The 20,525-nt window shown below is 45.2% G+C and overlaps 2 protein-coding genes across 4 annotated transcripts in view; one reads left to right on the top strand and one right to left on the bottom strand.

The window, feature by feature from the left end:
- NOS2 (nitric oxide synthase 2) overlaps positions 1–20,525 on the top strand; it is a 75,596-nt gene that overhangs the window by 44,557 nt on the left and 10,514 nt on the right. For all 3 annotated transcript variants that reach the window (XM_061363302.1, XM_061363301.1, XM_061363300.1), the window contains exon 26: positions 10,091–10,244. In XM_061363302.1, the coding sequence (XP_061219286.1) occupies positions 10,091–10,156 (66 nt within the window). In that variant the 3' untranslated portion in view covers positions 10,157–10,244. The remainder of the gene's footprint in view (positions 1–10,090; positions 10,245–20,525) is intronic.
- KSR1 (kinase suppressor of ras 1) overlaps positions 1–20,525 on the bottom strand; it is a 52,353-nt gene that overhangs the window by 24,851 nt on the left and 6,977 nt on the right. The gene's annotated exons all lie outside the window — the stretch shown is intronic.

Consider the following 20,525-nt stretch of genomic DNA (forward strand, 5'->3'; position numbering starts at 1 on the left):
AAAACCCACAGTGGAAAGCAAGAAGCACTTAGCAGCTATTTATAAGTGGAAAAACACAAATTAAGTAAGAGATTATACAAAACTCTATGCCCCACATACACATATGCAGTATCATAAGGACAGCACGCTGCTTTGAGGAAGGATATTCCTGAGGTACAGCCACTATTCTTGCATTCCCCACTAAAGTTCTCCTCACCCATTCAAATGTAACCTCACAGCATCACATTTAATGGGTAAGAGAATGGGCCTGGGCTGCAGGGAGCTGGACTCCACTCCCAGCTCTGTCAATGACCTGCTGGCTGACCATGAGCACAATAACTAACATGCCTCCTCCTCCCCACCCTGCCTGTGGCTCTCCGGCTCCTACTGCACCAGCTCCCTGGAGCACTTGTCATCCTCAACTCCTTCTGTGATGCTCAAGAAAACATGGGTTCAAGTATTTTCACTTGACAAGTCCTATCCATAGCATAATCTCCTAGAAGGATACTGCTGGAAGGCTCTCTGTGCAGCACAGATTTCAGTGTCAAACTTCTCATCATTGTTGGGACATAACAGAAGAGGAAAGCAGGCTGACAGCACAAGCCTGAGGATCTCGGATCGCCAAGTCCCGTTTTCCCATGGTAACTCCTTCACATTTACTCTTCAAGTCCAAATTTGTTGTCTATAAATAGTGTATGTGAATTCTCTCCCACCCTCCTCGCACCACGCTTCTCCCCTAGGATGAGTTTAATTTTGTTATTTCCTGCCCAGACTTTAACTAAACTACAGGGTTCAGCTTTAATGGCTGAGCTCTTGCAAAACCCTTTTCTGAGAATATAATAAAAATTCTGGGTTCAGTGACGCACATAAAAAGCCACAAACAACATGCAGGTCTCCAACCACAACCTAGACAGAGCGATAAAGCCAATAGTAAGCTACTCACTGCCTGCCTGCCAAACAGCACATCCTACTCATCACAAATGGCAAACCCCACAACAGAAGCAGCGATACTCCAACTGCCTCAAACCCACAGAGATGGGAAAGAACAAGAGCAGAGACAGGATATGGAGCAGCTGGAGTACGTGGCTGGTCGCAGGGTGTGCTCCAGCAGAGCCCTCCTCCTCTCACTCTGCTGGAGCTGACGGCCAGGACACCCCGTTCTTGTTTAGAACTGCACATGCTGCGAGGTGTGCTCCTGGGTGCACGCTGATCTCCTCCTACTGCACTCCTAAAATGAATGTCCCTTCACAGCCTGTGTGAGAATCAGGCCCAAGATGTTTAGGAAAAAGCTGCCAAGCTTGTACTTTTTTATTTATTTATACAAACTAAACAGCAGATCTCTCGAGATACAAGTTTTCCCATTTCCAGGACCTTAAGCCAGTGGTTGGGAGTTTAAATGGTGATGAACAAAAGCCAAACACACACAAGTTCTTCAGTTCACTTCTGCAGGCATGGCACAAGAAAGCAATGGCATCTGTGAAACCACTGGCACTGGGGCGCAGAATTCAAGAGCCCTTGCCAAGCAAGGAGATACGAGTTGGAAGAATTCAGTATTCCAACTGGAGCCCAAAAATTACTGACCTCTGGTTCACTGATCAAAATCACATCCTGACTCTGTCAGGGAATGTTAACAGTGGTGGTCCCTCACCAGAGAAACTGTTTCACACGTCTGGGGGTCAAGCTTCTTGTCAATTGTGGTTTATTCATGTTTAGAAAAGTGGCATCTTATTCCAGCAGGCACTGAAGGGGAAGCACATTAAACCTGCTGCAGCTTTGGCACTTGGCCTAAACCCAATTGGTCTGAATTCAATGCAACTCATCCAAATAACCTGGGAGGAAGAAACAGAGGATGGAAGAGTGCATTTTTCTGAAGTCTTGCCTAGTTTTTCACATGCTTTCAATCCACATAGCTTGGAATACCCTATAAATGCAGAAAGAATAATTCGGTTCACAAAAAAAAGGAAAACGAGGCACAGAATGGGAATTATACATTAGACATCTTGTGGGCAGCCAGAGGGTTTCTCCTCAATGTGCAGGCCCAGATTTCTTCGGAGCATCAAGTTTGAGCCCAACTTTGTTTCAGTCACACATTTCACAACCAAATGCCATGTTTTCACACTTTCACAAAGGCTCTGCTCACTGATGCCTACAGCTTTTCTCGATGACTTGAAACATATGCAATGTTTAGAAGAGGGGGTTTCACAATACCTAATCCAAACGATTGTCATTTAATCAACAAATCAAGCACTTGTTCAAAAGGAGATCAGATTTCTCCTGTCCCAGGAGATGAAATCTCATGGAGTCTGAAAGCACTTGAAAAGACAATAAATATGAGCTCACACCAGTGCTCCCGAGCTTACAGCTGCTCACTGCCCTGCAATTTAACAAGCTGGCAGCTGAAGCTTTAAAAGGATCAGATCAATGCATGACCCAGCTCTTACATGTGGCCAAGAGAAATGCAAATCATCTATCTTCCACCAGACAGGAATTAATCAGGAAGGAACTCCTCTATTAACCTCCTGCCAGGAACAGGCCCAGAGGGCAAGGGTGCGCTCCCCGAAGCAGCAGCAGTAGCTGCTGTGGGTGCAGGACACTGCATCGGGAGGTTCTGCCCCTCTGCCTCCTGAACCAGAGACAAAACTTCTGAACTCAGAGTGTGTCTGCATGGGACACTGGTGAAAGGAAGATGAGTCACTGTAAGGCATCCAGTGAAAGTGGATTCACTTCACACCTTTAGCTGACTTATCTATTTTCCCCAGTGTTGTTATATAGAGAAACCCTAAGCCAGGGAAGAAAAAAACCTTGAGCAACCTGAGCACTGAAGAGAACATAAAAAGGTCAGAATCTGACTTGCCAAATTTGTCTCTGAAGTCATGCTCAGCAACCATGTGAGAACGTGATAAAGATCTCAGCAGCACCAGGAGCCCGGCAGCGGTGCAGGTGTGTTTCAGGACACCTTTGTCCAAGTCAGCGGAGTTAAAAAGGCAGAGAGTTGCAGCTGAATTGATCCATGCAAAGGGAAGAACCAGTGTTTCGTTTCAGACCTTCTTCCTTGGGTTCGGAAAAGATGGTCATAACAGAGCTAGTAAGTCACCTGGATACCACAGCAACAGGGTGGGAATACCGAATCTATGGAAAGTAGCAAACACCAAAGCAGCAAAAGTGCTGGTCAGGACTCTGCATTTAGGGCCGAAGCGCAGTGATACCAGGTATGTCCAAACTCAAACATGTCTGCAGCTCCTGCACCACACAACCCAACACTGAACTGCTCCTTTTGTGAACTTAAGCTTCTAGCAGCTGATTCATGTGAATGCCTCCTGGCTATCTGAGCTGTTATCATCTGATCACAGCATCACCAAGCGGCAACCCAAGACTCAGAAAGTCTCATTTCCCCTCTGTGTTCGGAGAGCTAAGTTGTTCTGTGTGTAGGTATAAAAATACCTTATAACAGCATGGACTGTTCCCTTTCCAGTATAGGGCGAACTAAACTAATGCCTGATTTTGAGTGGTTTAAAACCAAATCTGCCTGGTGAGACAGGGAGAGTGGGTCTGTACCCTTTTAACATGGCATATGCTTGTTTAGCAGTGCGAACTCATCCAAACCTGTTCATAGAACATTTCGTTCAACACAGAAACCCATCATTCCCATCTGTGCTTTCATTAGGAACACTCAGATGATGCAGGATTCAGCTGGAGAGCCTTATAATCCCACAAACTTTAAAGCTACGTTGAATTCAGCATGGAATTCAAACAGCTCTGTTCACGGCAAGCACAAAAGCTGTACAGGAGGAAAATGCACAACTCAGAAAAAGAAGAAAAGATAGAAAAAAACAAAGCATTTCAAGGAAGTATTTGTAGCCTAAAAGAATGAGGCCACTCAATGTCTCATCCATGTGACTTTGCTCTCAAAACCAGGAGAACTGAACCCACAAAAGGATGGTACTTTAACATCTGTCTTCATCAGCCCCATATGAGTAAGGCCACGCCAGCAGATAAAACAGTACAAAGAACTATCAGGTAGCAGATTCACTTTTTTGAGATGATACCCGAGAAGAGGAGCTCACATTGTCAGACACCAATTTGCAGTTTGTGGAATTCATGTTCTCTTCCTTGGACCCAGCTGATTCCTTCAGCAGGACTCCAAAGTGCAAACTTGGCTTCCAGCTCTGCTCTGCTGAAACAGCGGCCAGAGCATTCGCTTCCTTGGCTCTTTTTCCTGTCCCCACTGATGATACAGGGCAGTCAAAGGCACCAGGTATGTAGGTTACCGCTATGCTGGACCACTGGCACAGCTCCCTTAGAAGCAGTTTGTAGAGCAGAGCCACTGCTTTGGATGCCCAAACCAGCCTATGACCATTAACATACTCACAAGACCCCATGTGGCAGCACCTTATTAAAAGTAAGGAAGAGGAAGAAGGATTAAAAATAATTTGCACAAAGTGAAGGAGCAGCTCTAAAAAGAGGTCACAAAAGAGTGAACTCTCAGTGCTCTGATCTAACCACCAGATCACGGCAGCATCGACTGCACCAGAGCTGCTGAAGCACAGAGGAAATCAACACAATGACAGGCTGGGCACCAGAACTCCCTGGTCCCATCTGCAGGCTGCCAGGGCAGGGAGCATCACATCACTGGGTCACTCACATCACCGAGAGGCTAGCTCAGGGAGTTCCAGTGCCACCAGTCTTGCAGCAGCTTCTGCACAGGAATGGCTGAGTGCTTGTGCAGAACCCCCATGCCTGGGCTGGCCTGAGGACTTTTGGTTTTGCTTATAGAAGAAAAGGAAATAGTTTCTCAATGCATTGCTAAACAAATGCTGCAAAACAGCGCTCACAAACAGAAAAGTGCATGGAAAAAAGTCTGCGGAAGGAGGGGGGAAAAGCCTTAAGAGAAATCAGTATATAAAAGCACAGAGAAGCAGAGGGATAGGGAGAGCTGGAATACCAGATGGATGGATTTTCCTTTGAACCTTCAGTCATGCCTGAGGCTGACACAATAGCCACTGCCCAAACACTACAGTATGTTATTTCTGCTTTGTCAGATGATGCAGACGACATCATTTCTGGGTCACTTGGAGGCCACATACCACTGCTTTTCTTTCCCCTTCTTTCCTTTTCACAATCCCAGCAACTGAGAGCTGTAAACACTCAGCTGAGGCCTCCCCAGCAAAGAGCATGAGTGGGAGGATGAAACTGCACAAGCAAGTGGTTCCCTGTGCCTGAAAACGATTCTCTTCAAGGATTTCATCCTAGAGAGGCACCCAAGCCTAATGTAGCTACAGGAACAGTCCTTTGCTTAAATATCAAAGATTTCACACCCACTGAACACTAAAAAGGAAAGCCCTCCCCCTTCCTTTTTAACCTCAGGACATGCAACTGCAACAGAATGATTGAGAGGCCCTGCAGGACTGAGAACTTACCATTTGCTGAGCACAACCCTGCTGCTGCCACATCAGATCTGCAGCTCAACCTCCTCTCAGCTCAGACTTCTCTCCAGCACCCATCTAGCTTTCTTAGCTCAGCCATGCTTCATTAGGCTTAACTGCATTTCCATATGGAGCATAGGAAGACTAAATCTTCCCCTTGCACAAAGCATATATACTGAAGGATATCATTACTCCAAGCTGGCCTAGAGAACTGTTAAGGTTTCCCATCCACTCGTTACATTAGTGCCTGTGCCATTTAACAGGCTTATGGGTTTACCCTGCTATGAAGAACACTTCTGTCCACGCACAGCACACCTCCTGTTCTCACTATTCCATCCCTTCCCCAGATCCTGTATCTGTTCACATGCAGCCAGATCAAAAAGAGCCCAGACAAACCCAGTGACCATCTGGAAGAGAATCACCATCAGTCCAGAACCTGGTCCTCAGCAGCTGAGGCTTCACAAAGCCTAGTTCAACAGAGTCTTGGCTCTCAACCAAGGTCTTTAACAATAAGTTAACAAGCATCTGTCAGAAATGCACTAGGCAGAGCGGCTCATGCCTTTGGCAAGACAGCAAAAAGGATCTCCAGATCCCTTCCAGGGATTCTGTGTTGGCTGAAACACTGACCTGCATTGTAACAACACTGAAAAAAATCCAGAGAGGCTCAGGAGCTCAAAACCTTCTATCTGCATGCAGCAAGCAAAGATCAGCCCTGAGTAAATCCTTCTGGACAGTTGGGGAAACCTCAGCTCAGATCCTTCCTCTTCTTCCTGTGCCTTGCACGCTCCCAAGCAAACCACTGGAGAGCCCCTGCAGACTTCAATAGCGAGTTAGGAGCTTACATGCTTTGATGGTTCCACATCTTACAATCTTCAAGGCTCAGTTCCTGGTTCATCAGAGCATACACAATGCTCTAACCCTGCTTCACCCAGCTGGGGAAGAGGGAGGAGTTTAGACGGTGCGCAGATGCTAATGCAACCCAGGCTTCTCAAAGGATGGCAGGTGAACAAGTACTTGTCCAATTCAGCTGTGCTAGCCCATAAAGCTGTAGAGAGGTGAATGCAGTCCAGAGATAACACTAATACTATACTTCTCCCTAGAACTATAGTTATTCAGTGTCTTGGCAAATCCATTGTATCTCTTCTCACATAAAGAAAACTACCCCACATTCCATTCCCATTTACAGTGACTGCAGCCAGAAAGCAGCAAGTGATAGGGAGAAAGATTATGAAAGGTTCATAATCTGGGGAGGAAGCAGCAGGTCATGTTTTGGGCATCGGGGCTGTGTTACAACTCACAGATATATCTGTGAGATTTTAAACTTAAAATGCCTTTAGAAAGCATATCCTCCATCATTTTTATGACTGCACTGATCATTCTCACACATCTGTAAAACAACTCTCAAGTACATTTGGTTGTCTGGAGGGGGAGGCAAAGAACCCAACAGCCTGTGCATGTGTGAACTTACAGCAAAAATACAGAATCAAGAGTTTACAGCAAAAAATGTAAAGCCAGACATTTCCTTCAGCAAGGTCAGGAAGGGAATGACTAATTCTGGGTCCCCGGCACTTTCTTGCACTTCCCTTTCCTTCCCGTTGCAAGCCTCATCCTGCAAGGTACTGAGCACCGGCAGAGACAGCGAGGGACCACGGGGCAGGACATTGCATGTGTAGCAGTACTCTGAAGGCACTGAGCTACTTTAATGAAGCAGTTTACTGCCCAGGATGCTGTCCCTAATCCCAAAACAGTTTTTCTTTTCTCTTCCCCTGCCCTCCCAACCATCTTCCTTCAGTCTTCCACATTTCTATTTGTGTACCCTCAGTAAAACACATTTCCATTCCCTCAGGTACTGGCTGGGGAATGAGGTGGATTAGCAGCTTGTTCTCGACAGGACTCAGACTTCCTATTAGACCAAGGAAAACAACCAAAACACAACAAAATCCAATCCTCTGCTTCTTTGACTCGATTACCTGAGCACTTCAAGAGTTCCAGCTTCTCCTACTCACTTCGACAACACTTCCCCAACCTGCTGCTTTGGGGAAGAGAAAGTCAGACAGAAAGAGAATCTTGGGCAGAAAAGTTTAAGCCTGTGCAGGGGCAGGTTGCAGGTCTCAGAGCTGAAGATGTTCCATCTCTGCACCCTGGGAAATCTCAGCTAAGAAACCTTATTCTCTGAAATGCTCCAAATTATTAGCTTTCCACTAGAAAGAATGGACCTATTTTGGCAAGGGCTGGGGTCACATTTCTCCTTTCACAGACACTGCCTGAGAAAGCTGCCATGGCTTACTGCTCACATTCTGTTCTTCCAAAAATCTGTCTTGCTGGTTACCATTTGCCCAGAGCAGCCACATGGGGTTTCAGTCATTAGTTCAAGCACAGAAATAGTATTTAGAATGGAGACACCTGAACTCAGATTCCCACCCAGAAAAGAACAGTTTCAGTTTGTGACTCTGAGACTTTCATCCAGACATTGTTGTGCCCATTTAGAAAGTGAAGGAAAATACAGCTGCTGACCTGGTTAACAGTTGTATGGGGAAGAATACACAGGAGACTGATAAGCAACAATTGGCCATACAACGGACAGCCTTGCAACAGCTATTTGGCATCATAGAGCAGCCAGGAAAGATTTTAATCAACACTTGAAAAATGATCACACACATGCACAAAAACAAGCTCCAAGCTGAGGATCCTTAAGCCAGATACAATATCCATTACTTCTGGGACTTTCCACAGAAGCTCCACACAGCACATTTGTCCCTGAGCCTCGTCAGAGCAGGAGCTGGGCTTTGGGATGGTTTTTCTTTGGTTTTGCTTAAGAGAAGTGTATTGTCACAGTCACTCAGTGAAAACCAAGCCTTCTCCGTGGAAGTGGGTTAGGTAGGTTGCTCATTTTCAAAGGGTTCTATGGAAACAGATCAAAGTTCTCAAACTAATTTTCCAATAGAAGCCTGTATTAAATATGTAATAAAAGGAAAGGCACCAGTGCAGGATCAGAATGGAAGCATTTTGTGTATGTGTGTGTGTGCAACCTGAGCCTGAGTTTTCTCCTCAGCTGGGGACTGGGAAGAAATCTTGAGACCAGGGAAGTTCATTTGCCACCCCTTACACCCAGATCACTCCAAGAGTCAGAAAACAACCCCAGAGCATCAACCTGTAGAAGCATTTCTAAAGTGATCTATGCAGTTGTTCATCCCCTTTCTCTGCCGAGCTTTGCAGTGTTTTACATCTTTCACTTTTTGTGCTGTACAGTGTCCTTAGGAAACACTCTTCAAAACACTTCATCACCCCTTTTGCATTCCATGTGCTTAGTTAGATCCTTTTTGTCTTAAAGTATCTCTGATCAGCACCTGGTGAGCAAATCCAGCAGCCTCTGGGCTTCACGATTTCTGCTCCATTCAAGAAGGGGCTGCTGAGGGACAGCAACCAGACATGAGAAAAAGCCATGACTGCTTAGGGAAAAATAAAAAGCCATTGTAAGAAGCCTGTGTGCTATTCTGTACTGGAAATCCTCCCCTCCTCAGGAGCAGGGGAAAGACAAAGGGATTCTACGTTGTATCTGTCTGCCTGTGAACTCACAGTTCTGAGTGCAGATACAAATTCATTCCTTAAGCTTTGAGACTTTTCACTGCAGCAAACCAGCTCTTGGTCGTTACACAAAGATCACTCATGGGATTTTTAGACTCCTTTCATTTACAGTGTTTAATCCTGATCTTTCCAAAAGGGACATACATGAATAAGTTAGGCCTTACTGAAAATGCTAACTTCCTTAGGATGCTTTCAAAACTGAAACACCACACCTGTACAGTGGAAGACTATAAACACCATTGGTACCCTACTGCACCTCCTGCTAGGTGGGATCTAAAACCCTGCTGGGAGTAAATCTTACAACACTCCTCCAGTGTAGCAAGGCCAGAAATAGAAGGCCTGCAGAAAATACTCACCTCACGTGTGTTAAGTACAGGGACAGGGGTTCTATGTTGTGGTTCAGTTTTAGTGGGTGTGTTTTTGTTGTTGTTTTCCTCCTTGCAGTCAAATGGAGGAGGGAGATGGCTGAGAAAACCATGTGGGGTGTTTTTAAATATGTCAACTGTAGGAAATTGCTTAACTGGAATGTGGCAACTTGCCATGATCTCTGAAAGTGTCTTAAAAGAGCAAAGCAGCTTTATTTTAACAAGCTGCAATGAGACTGCACTTTCTGATTGTCAGAAAGAACAAAATGCACTAAACCTGCTCTGTTCAAAATGCTTTGAACCTACAAAGCAAACTTCCTTATTTCAGCTTTTAAGAGGAAAAGGGAAAATCTTTGGTATGTTCTGCCATGGAGCAGGGATCAGAGGGTTTCAGTTTGCTCATCAGTTCTGCAGAGCACTTCCAGAGCGCTATGGACAATGTGCTGAGGCACGAAATACAAGAATGAAAAATCTGTGCAAGCATATCCGGGATTCAGCTGCCAAGCAGAAAGCAGCTCCCCCACAGCTCAGCTCTGGAGAAGGCTCCTAAAGCAATGAAAAAGAAAATGGAGTCAATGGATTATATGAGATTTCTTTACCTTTCCTCTAGGTCTGGCCTGTCAGTAGTAAGGGGGGATTCACACTGAGTTTGCTTCCTGAGTCAGCTCTCTCTCAGAAAACAAACACGTAAACCCACACAATTTATCATTCTGATTCCCTCTCTTTCTGTGTCCTCAGGTTTGCCTCCCTGTTCTCTCAAGATCAGGATCATCAGAGTCTCAGGAGATCTTCTGTGAGGTGTAGTTGAAGACAATGTAAGGCAAGGAGCACGAATCCTTAGGACATGCCTCCCATCAGTCAAGCATCCCCAGGCCTCCTCTCACGCAACACGGTGAGTAAGCACATCTCCCAGTTAGGTTACAGCACAATGAACACAAATTCCAATGATGCCTGAGGTAGCCTCAGCTGAAGAATCACTTCTCTAAAGCACTCCTGGTTTCCTAGTGTGGAAGTGTATTCCCTTCACTGTGCTGGCTGCAGAAGGCTGATGATTCATGAGATATAACACACTTTGAGAAATTTACTTCCATGCAATCAGGAACAAGAGAGAACAGAATCCTGGAGAGTCAAGCACCCCAAGACACAGTGGGGACAGGAAGGACTTCCCTGCAGGGGACTTCAGGTAGAAAAGTCCTCTCTGAAACTCCAGCACCATCCCCTGAAGCAGTCAGTGTTATTGTAATGAGAATGAAGGACTAGTTGAAGAAGTTTGGGCTTAATGTGAGATGGAGGGAAATGCTCTGAAGCAGAAGAGTGGTGTTGCAGGATGGATGTATTGATTGTTCTTTTCCTGATTTGGTTTGGCAGTTTCTGGGGTGAGCTGTGTGCATAAGCTCTACTGGTTTGCTCTGTTATAAAACTGCTGTTTAGTTGCTGGGTTTCTTTGACTGTGTTGAATGAGGTTTTGTACTGAATCTGTTCTTCTTCCTTCCTACTCCCCCTGCTATTCTGCAGGGACACAGGCAGAAAGAGTGAGGCAAGAGGAAGAGTAGGAGTCACCTCTACAGAGACAAAGCAGGATATGACCTCTGTTCCCTAAATAGGGAACATGACATCCAAGCTGGTGTCTCCCTAAAGGAAAGACTATAGCAAAGTGAAGCTGTTAATCTTGGGTTAGAAACTGTTGATTTAATGTCATCAATGGTGCTTTGTAGGAGGGACTTAACTTCACAGAACTTAAATTAGTGACTGTTCTGATGGACTCTTGCTAAACAAAGCTCAAACACTCTAGTGGTACCTGGTGGAGCCTTGACTTTGCTAAACTTTGATCTTACCAAGTACTGGTGCTGCTCCTACCTGAGAGCATCCAGCTCCCACAGTCTTGGTGCTCTGCTCAGCTGGGACAGAGTGTCTGGAAACCAGTGGGACCTGTCTGTCCAGCTCAGTGGCTCCCCTTCCCCACTGTGGCTGCACTGCCCTATTAAACTTTGCCTTTGAATTTAACAGCCTATGACACTGGTTTGTTCCCATGAGCTGCCTGACCTCTGTTTCCCAGGGCAGCACACAGATTACTAGCTGGGACAAGGCAATGACACTGAATTACCCTAAGGTAGCCTCATCTCCAGGTACACATACTGAGCTGTACCAAGCGTCATTTCTGCCTCAAAACTGTATTAGCATGCAGCAAAGTACAGCTGAAGGAGGCTTTACTGCTAGTAGCCAACCATCTTTACTAACTTAGTGCTCCTGTGCTGGCTGTAGTTACAGTCGGATCACTGATGTTGGGACTGTACAGACACCCAAGATAGTACCCCAGTGCTAGAAGTACATATTCTGAGGGTAATGATTCACCTAGTTCAGCCTCTTTAATCCCCAGTCTAGGAGAGCACACCAACAACTTCTGAACACGCTTGCCTTCAAAGCTAGGGCCTTGGGTGATCTTGTCTGTGAAGGATTCCTAGTAGTGTCCTAGATAATAAGCAAACAAAAGAGCATTGCAGTTAAGAGGACTAGCCTGGTTAGTGTAGGTAGGATGCCTGAACTCCAGAGCAGCAACACCCACACACATACCACCACAGGGGTGTGACTGCAGGTGTAATTGCTCAAGCCATTACTCTCCAATAGCCACATCTGCTGGGGCCACTGACATCTGGTCCCAACCCAGCCAAGTAATCCTGATGTGTTCTATTCAGCTATAGCCCAGTTCAAACATGGACTGAGACAAAGCTAAGAACTGTCCTCAGTACATCTCTAGAGACTAAAAAGGTAAACTTCCACTGGTGTTTTAGAGCTTAGTCCTCCATGTACATCTCTTCTACTGGAAGGGACTTTACTAGTTTATCATGGACGTCTGAAGCACTTTAACTCCATCTTGCTATTCCTGTTTAGCTGTAACACTTGTATATGAAGCTAAGTAAAACTGACCTAGAGTTTATCTGTGCTTTCCAATGGTATATGTTCTGTGTTGGAAATGAGCACCTCTAACCAGACTGACTCTGTCCTACGATAATAACTGGAAATGAACTCTGGACCATTGGTTCCCAGCCACTCTGTGCTAGATCATGTTGCGTAGATAATAGCCAAGTCTGGGGGCAGGGAACACTCAGTGACAGGGAGCAACCTGCCTTCTGCAGCCTTCTTCTAGCAGCTGCAGAGTGCTTCAGACCAGTGATGATATACATGAAACCAGCAAGCACAGCAGTGGGAGAAAAGGAGAGGAAAAACCTTTTGGGTTACACAGGAGCAGAAAGGGACGAGGCTATAAAACCAACGCTCTACAGTTTCACTTTAGCTTGAACCTTGAGACTAGCAGATAACCTGGCAGGAGTGTGCTCCAGATATCCAACCCAGATAAGCAACGCTAAGGCTCCATTTGTCTCATAACCGTGCCATCTGTAACAGCCACTCCAATGTTAGAATTACAGTGCAATACAAGTGAAGTCCCCTTTTATCCCAGCTTCCACATTGTCTTGTCCCTCAAATACTAAATAACTGAGTACCAGCCATTCTCTGAAAGGCACCTGCCCAGCTACTTGCCAAGAGAGATTAGAAAACCTGTGGCTAACTGAAATGCTGTCACAAACAGGCCGGCTGCTTTCAGTTCCCCTCAGCTGAGACTATGGTGTGCTCAGCTTTCACTTACACCAAAACTTCCCTTCTTGTTGGCCATTCTGGAGAATGAGGAAGGATAAAAAAGCACAAGTGTAAGCAGTCCTCCCTCTTATTGCAGGGGGGGAATTGTAGAGTACACAACTTCTCACCCCAGTTGTTCATTCTCAGGAGCCTTTCGAAACATGCATCCATTGTGCCTACACAATAAGAGTGTAAATTGTCTTTTCCTTCACAAAAAGCTTATGACAAATGATAACAACAAGACTCAATGGCCTGCTAAATTGTCCCTTGGTCCCTTATGGGACCTCTCTGAACATCACTTCCTAAATTCAAACATCTGCACTTATCCACTGAAAGGATACATGGCGTGTGTCATGGGAGAGTCACTTTCCTACGTGGTATTCTTGATTCCTAACTATACTGCTAAGTTCATTATCAGCATCAGGGAAAGGTTCAAGGTCTTAAAAACGCAGAGAAAGACCTTCAGAGGAACTGGACTTCAAAGCATTCCTGTCACCATTTCAGTGGCAGAGATTTTAAAGCCAGGTATGAACAAAGGAAATCTTTATACAAACAGTGAATATTATTTAGGTCATGGGTAGCAGTATTTGCATGTTATGGGGGCATGGATGAGAGCATCATGTAAGAGATTTCTTGCCACTTACATGGCCCAAAAGGGAGGAACACAAATATGAGCTGGCTCTGGATGCTGTGAAGGGGCTGAATGAGCTGGAGCAGCAAAGGATAGGAACTAGGAAGAAGGCTAGACTAGAAGGCTAGAACTAGAAGGAGGGTCAAGAGCAAGACACAGGCTTTGAAAGGTAAAACAGCTCTGATAGCATACTGTCAGTCAAGGTGTTACGTCAATTTATTGTGGTATTGGTCCTGTATGTAAGTTAGTAGCCCTTGTCACATGGTCTTGTAATCTTGGTAACAGTTCTTTGTCCTTATGCAGTGGTGTGGACAGGTAGCAAGTTGCAACTTTTGGTCTCAAAGCATCCTCCTTTAGAGGGCAGGGCACTTTCTGTGTGAATGATTCAGGTTTTTATAGGATGGAGCCCTGCAGTGACAGAATAGCTGGAAACAGGATTCTTACAATCACTGTATTCCCCTCTAAGCCCAGTTTTAAATATGCGCAAGATCACTACATCAGATTTTGTACTTGGCTGTGCAACTACAAAGTCTGCACAATTTCTGCATCAACTTTTATAGATCAGATGTAGAGGGTAAGCCAAGCCAGGATTTACTGCCTTAACATGCGTATGGCAGAAATAAAATCACAGTGAAGTCATTGGGCTGATGTCAGATATGGCCTTCATAGTGTATTAAATAGCCTTTCTCCAAACACCCAGTTGAGATTTGTGCTTCAAAATGAATATTACTGTCCTCTGTCTAGCTCAGATCACAAAGCTTCAGCTGAGCTGCATTTCTGTATCTCAGCACTATGAACCCATCAAGTGAAGCAAGACACCACGAAGAACCTGCAAAACTATTCTTTTAAATACTACACTGGAAGGAATTTGATGGAAACAAGAGAGACAAACTCTTCTTCAAAAGGATTTAGTAATTTTCCAGTCATTAATGGAACCTGAGCTGCACCCACAGACTGCACACTAAGTGTTAAAAACACACCCAAGCTCATGCTGATTGTAAATACCAAATAAGCATAACAAATACCTGGAATGAGGTTTCCATAGGTGACAGATCTGTAAGACTGATTATACATCTTCAAACTGCATCTCAATTCAGAGCCTGTATGTAAGCAGGAATAGCAGATGGTCATTGGTGTGAACCCAGGCTGAGATCCTCCTGCGCTGGAGCTCTCACAAAGAGTGGGAGCTGAACTGGGGAAAAGTAATGTTGCTGAAACAAACATCCAACAGCATGGAAGGAGATGAGATATCCTATAGCTGTAAAATTATCACCACTTAAGGGACAGGTGAAATGAGGCAGAGAAAGACTCCTTCTGTATTCTAAAAATGTCCACATTCTCACTTTATTATCCACTGCTATTTAAGTGTTGTTTTTTACTACCTTGCCCATTTAAAAACCACTTACTTTACATCAGACCAAGCCTGAAGACAGCACAACAGCACTTCTGTTTAAATAGCTGGAGCTTCAAGTGAGGGTCAAGGCCACGCTGTTTAAGGTATTCAACCTTGAAAGGCACTTAGAAAAGAACTGAGCCAGCAGAGACTAGAGCTAAATTCAGCTCTTACCCTAGTTTTGAACTGCTTCAACAACTTTGTTTTCAGCACAGTCACACTCAGTTTCTACTATTGTAAAGGAAAGTGGGCTCACATAACCCCAAGGAACACAAGCAGGGTCCTAAGTTAAAGCCAGCTGTACTCTTTGCTAGAGATATGTCACTGATGTGATCCCTTTAGCAGACCAAGTGTTCCATCAAGTGATACGACTGTAAATAATTTACCAGCAACCCCATAATAGTTGATTAAAACCTACTGAAAGAAGATCTAATTAAATTGTCCCTGAAAGAACAGATCCTGTTATGACGACTGTGTAAGAGGCAGATGGCAAGCAGAAGCTCATCAGAACATGAGAGAATAATTTAACAGAAGGTACCTTTATCTGTACTGAGCTGTGGTGATCCCCACCTGTCTGATGCTGGCTGTCCTGGAGGTCATTCCTTCTTTCTGCCTTTGGGCATCTGAAGTGACAGCAAGAGTACTGGCTGTCCTCAGGAGTGGCATTTGGGTACCTGTAGAGTTAAGTACCTAATCTCTTAGGCAACCAGGTTAGAAAGTGCTTACTGCATGCGTTAGTGATGAGCAGCAGACAGCAGGTCAAGTTGGGAACTGCAGGAGGCACGGAACAGGCGCTCTTCTTACAGAGGAGTTAGAGAGGACTGTTGGTAGCAGTGAAGCCATGAAGGAGTACAGGACTTGGTAGCCAGCACTGTAAGTGCTGCAAGAGGTGGTACCAGGCTTCTTAGAGGAAAAGATCTCAAAATATTTTTTCTCAGAGAAATGAACCTTTATTACTGATAAATGGAAAATCCCTCATCCATTCAGGATGGCTTCCAGATTTTCCTCATGTTCTCTGCCCCAAAATTTGAGGCCAGACCAATCTCAGAACCACAGCTACTTGTATTAGGGGCTGAAGGCTCAGCATTTAGAACTCTGAAGAATTCCAGCCATGTGGAGACTTGCAGTGCCTGCTGGTACTGTTCCCACAGCACTGAGGCTTTGTCAGGAAAGCTGACACAGACCGTGCTGCTAACCCACCCTGCAAAATGCTGTCTGAGTGGGGAGACTTTATCCTGTGCAGCACAAAGGCGCCATGCCTGGATTGAAGAGACCTCACACCAGGCTCCTCTTGTCAGGAATACAGGAAGGCGGAAAAGGCTGAGCCAGCCTATTTACATATAAGATCTGTAAGGAGTGAAAGGGAGAGGCAGGGATCAGACCACGCATTTCCTCGTGTGTTTCCCCTTCCCCCCTGCACCTTGGTTTACAGCTGCAGGAAAGATCAAGCCAGAACTGTGGAAAACTGCTGAGTCAGGCTATGGCTGTGGGGCCTCAGGGAGTCTGTCCACAAGGCTTCGGCCAGAGGAGAAAGCTGAGTGGCTGGGAAGGCACTGCTGGATAGAGACACTCAAGCTGTATGGGGTACCCACTGCAGGCACAAGCAGGATTCATTGGGCTGAAGGTACATAGTGGAGCTCTGCCTAGGAAAGATTAAGAACCGGAAACATTTTGCATTAACAGAACTGGAAAGGGGATGCAGGTTAAGCCTAGTAGAAGGATTTAGCTAGTTCTGGCTAAGTTAGTGCAATGAAGGCAGACAGAAGCGAGCAAGGATGCTTCTCTGACCTCCCAAGCACCCTGCTCTTTCCAAAGACCTGCACATCAGCAGTGTGTTAACCCTGAACTCTCTGGGCAAGAGCACCCACAACCCTGCATGGTCAGCATGTTTTCCAGCTCTTACTGTCCAATTCCTACAGGACCAGGCATGCTGTCACAAACACCAGCATGGGTTGATGCTTCCTCTCCTCAGTCTTCCTCACCCCCCATTCCAAATAGCTCCTAGTTGCTCCACTGCATCAAAGTTGACTACCACAGCAACAAGATTTCTGTACATAGCTTTGAGAAGGAATATCTTGTAGTTGTCAGCTCTGCATCTTCTCCCACTGCTGCCACCAAAAAAATGGGTACCTCGAAGCCAGTTGCTAAGCCTCTCCCAACTCACCCTTCTTGGCATAACAGTTCAAAAGGACACTGAAAAATCTGTTAGTAAAATGCTACAGGCAGGGTCTGCCCCTTCATTAAGGAACACAGTAAAGGCAGTTTGAGTGGACTCCAGAGAGGAGCTGTAAGGAGCACTAGCACTACCACGGGCTTCAGCTAAGAGCTGCATCACCACTGCACTGCTGGTGCCAAGCTACTCATTTCTCACTCAGTAAAGGGACAGATGCCACCACCTTCAATTTGAAAGCCAGTGTTGGAGGTGTCCATTAACTTCAAAGCTCTTTGCCTCAGACCACAAACTAGTTATTCTTGGCAACTGGGGCAATTTGAATAACACAGTAGAAAAAATGAGGGAAAGAACACATCAGTGGAACTGGAGCATGCCTTGGCAGCAGAATAGTGTTGTAGATTCAGCTTCCATAAGAATAAAAAGCTAAATATTAGTGTCACCCTAGTAGAGATAGCTAGCTTCTTACTGCTAGCTACACCTTCAGTTATGATAACTTCAGTTATGATAACGATTGGCAGATGATAACTGATAAGGCCCATTTAGTTAGATGCAAATGGGTAATTACTGCTACAATGCTGCCTTCAGCATCATTATAAAAAACATCTTCCCCTAAAGTAGGATTGTATTTCCTACAGATACGGTCTCAGCACAAGTTCAGCCAGTGCTTCAGTGCAACAACTGAAGACCTGAACTTACAGCAGCTCTCCTTCCTCCTCTGGAAACTGAGGTTTCCAGACTCCAATCAAGTCACTGGCCATGACTGCAAATGGCCCAGGAATTTAGAGTGCACACAGAGGTGTCCCACAGAAACTCTGCCTCGTTATAGCCATACCAAATGCCACCAATGCAACAGTGCTTACGTGGGGCCTGTAGCCATCAGCCAGTGGTTCTTCAAATATTACACTTGACCCACAAAGCTATACCAAACCAGTTTTAACACACATAATATCCTGATTTGACACAAATGATGCTGACAAGCCCTTGGATAGCTACTCTGGGGTTTCTCCCAGCTTAGTTGTGTGAGCAAGTGCTAAGAGACTTTGGTGCTTGTGCTCACCTTGGTTTACTTCAACAACTCCTTCCTCTTCCAGAGAGCTTCCAGACACCCTGTGCTTCAAAGGAGAAAGAAGGGGGGAGAAGAAACCTTTCTTTTTCCAAAGAGAGTAGGCTGAAACCTATGCAGATCTCTCCAGGCAGATCAATCTCCTGATAACAATACCTGTGTAGTCAGTTGTTTCCTTAAAACAAGGGGGAAAAGGGCATAGGTTCCATAACTGACTAAAATGAGGCGGGGGCGAAAGTACTGTCTTTGCTCTACAGTAGGAGAGTTTGATACTACTAGCTGGTGCTGGCCTAAGGCACTTGAACGGTCTCTAGAAACTGTGGGAGAGTTAAAGTCAGAAGCCTTCATAAGAAATGTTTTACTGTGTGGAAAGTTTCAGGTTTGGTCAGCAAGACAAAAGGCCCGTAAACTGAAATGTTTGGCTTGGCAGATGAAGAGCAGTTTATAAGAGGGAGACATCTAAAAGAGTCAGGAAGCTTTAACAAAATCTTACTACTTCTGCTTATTTCATTGGAGCTACGCAAGTGTATCCTAAAGCAGAACATGGTCCGCTAGCTTACTGTAAAGGTAAAAAGAAGAAAACACTGCCTGGAAGATGAAAACTAGAAAAATTGCTAGAATATTCTCCATGCTTTAAGCCTGGGCAGGGAAACAGGTAGAAAGGTTCTGCTACGGCAGCCTGAGAGGCACTGACACACAGCTTCCAGTACTGTATCGACAGGTCCATGTATCTCCCCTACCCAGTATCTTTTAGCAGTAATACTTAGCTGAAGTTCACACTCTGTAAACCAGAATAATTATTACTTCTTTCCACTTTATTCAGCATCATTAATAACTAAAAATAAAACCTCACACTGGAATCTCCAAGCCTTAACAATAGCCCACACACAGCAGCAGTGAGAAGCTTAAGACTTCCTTTCTAAATTTAGATTGCTTTAAACAGAAGTGAAAGTTCTTTGAGAAATCAACAAACCATGTTTTAGAAGCACGTCGGGAGAGCAGAACTGGGCAGGAAAATGCTTGTCTGCCCTGTTAAACTCACTTGCAAAAGGCTTCTGAAGGTTTTCAGGGACCCAGAGGCTCCTGCTGCATTCTGAACGCTGTGCTCAATTACCTGTCTTGGCAGAGTCAGATCAGATCCTGGATCTGCTGTATCCCAGCAGGAGTCCTCAGTGTCATGTTAATGACTGTTCTAAACTGGATCGTGCAGCTTCTGCTATTAGAGGTCTTCCATTTGGGATAACTAATAATCATGAGAGTCAGTCCACAGCCCCTGATCAAAGCGTGATTCCTTATGCTACTGGTTAAGTGTCCTGTGATTCCTCTCTGATTCTCCAAGGTGCACACAGTACAAATTAGATTTTCTCTCTAGGCAGAAAGGCAACAACAGAGACCTGGCCCCTGTTCACTTTGGAATACATTCCCGAGAGAAAAGACAGCTATGCTTTAACTTTAAAGCCAAATTTAAAAGTACCAAAAGCCATCTGGCGGCAGTGGATACAATTCTGCCTGCAGACCCTGAAAGCAGACAGGGAATGGCTAATGGGCATGAAGCAGCTTCACTGCATCTTCTCTCTGAGTTAGACCAGCAAATATCCAGGCAGGTTCTGCAGAGGGTATTTGTAATTCCATTTACACTGACATTAAAAGAATAACTACTCTTCAGCTACCTCCTGGACCGTCACTGCCCTACCTTGAGGCACGCTAGTGTTTCCTTGTAGACACATGCAACACTGCTTTGCCCCAGTGGCAAGTCTGTAGACTTGGAATTAGTCCTTTAAAACATAAAGCATCAAGATAGATTCTCCCTACTGAAATTTAAAAGTAGGACACGCTGGAGAGTGGCTTGTTTTGCACTGTGATGGACCAGGACAGCTTTGTCTCTACGGGGAGGGTTCAGAATATGATGATGATACAGTCACAGAAAAAAGTTCAAGGCAATGACAAGGAGTCACTGACCTTATTCTTACACAGAGGATACCATGGGCCTGCAGTGGGGTTCAATCCTGGCCCTTACTACTGTCCCCCCAAGGATAGCCAAAAGAAACCCATGGAACTCCTTGTTTTCTCCTTTTAGGAAAATCACTGCTAGAAAACCCCACAACAGGAAGTTGTCTCTTTTTTTCCTCTCACTCATTGAAGCATGGAAAGTGTATTTGAGTCACAGCCACCTAAGTACACATTCTGCAGGCACCACCTGTGACACCCCTTCCCCACATCACGTTTGCCTGACCAGAAGTGTTGCCAGTCAAGCTACAAAATTCACAGTCTGTATTTAGG

This window comes from Neopsephotus bourkii, unplaced genomic scaffold, assembly GCF_033783945.1.
Source record: "Neopsephotus bourkii isolate Nb327-2 ecotype Australia unplaced genomic scaffold, CSIRO-AGI_Nbou_v1 NB_1154, whole genome shotgun sequence".
Taxonomy (NCBI): domain Eukaryota; kingdom Metazoa; phylum Chordata; class Aves; order Psittaciformes; family Psittacidae; genus Neopsephotus; species Neopsephotus bourkii.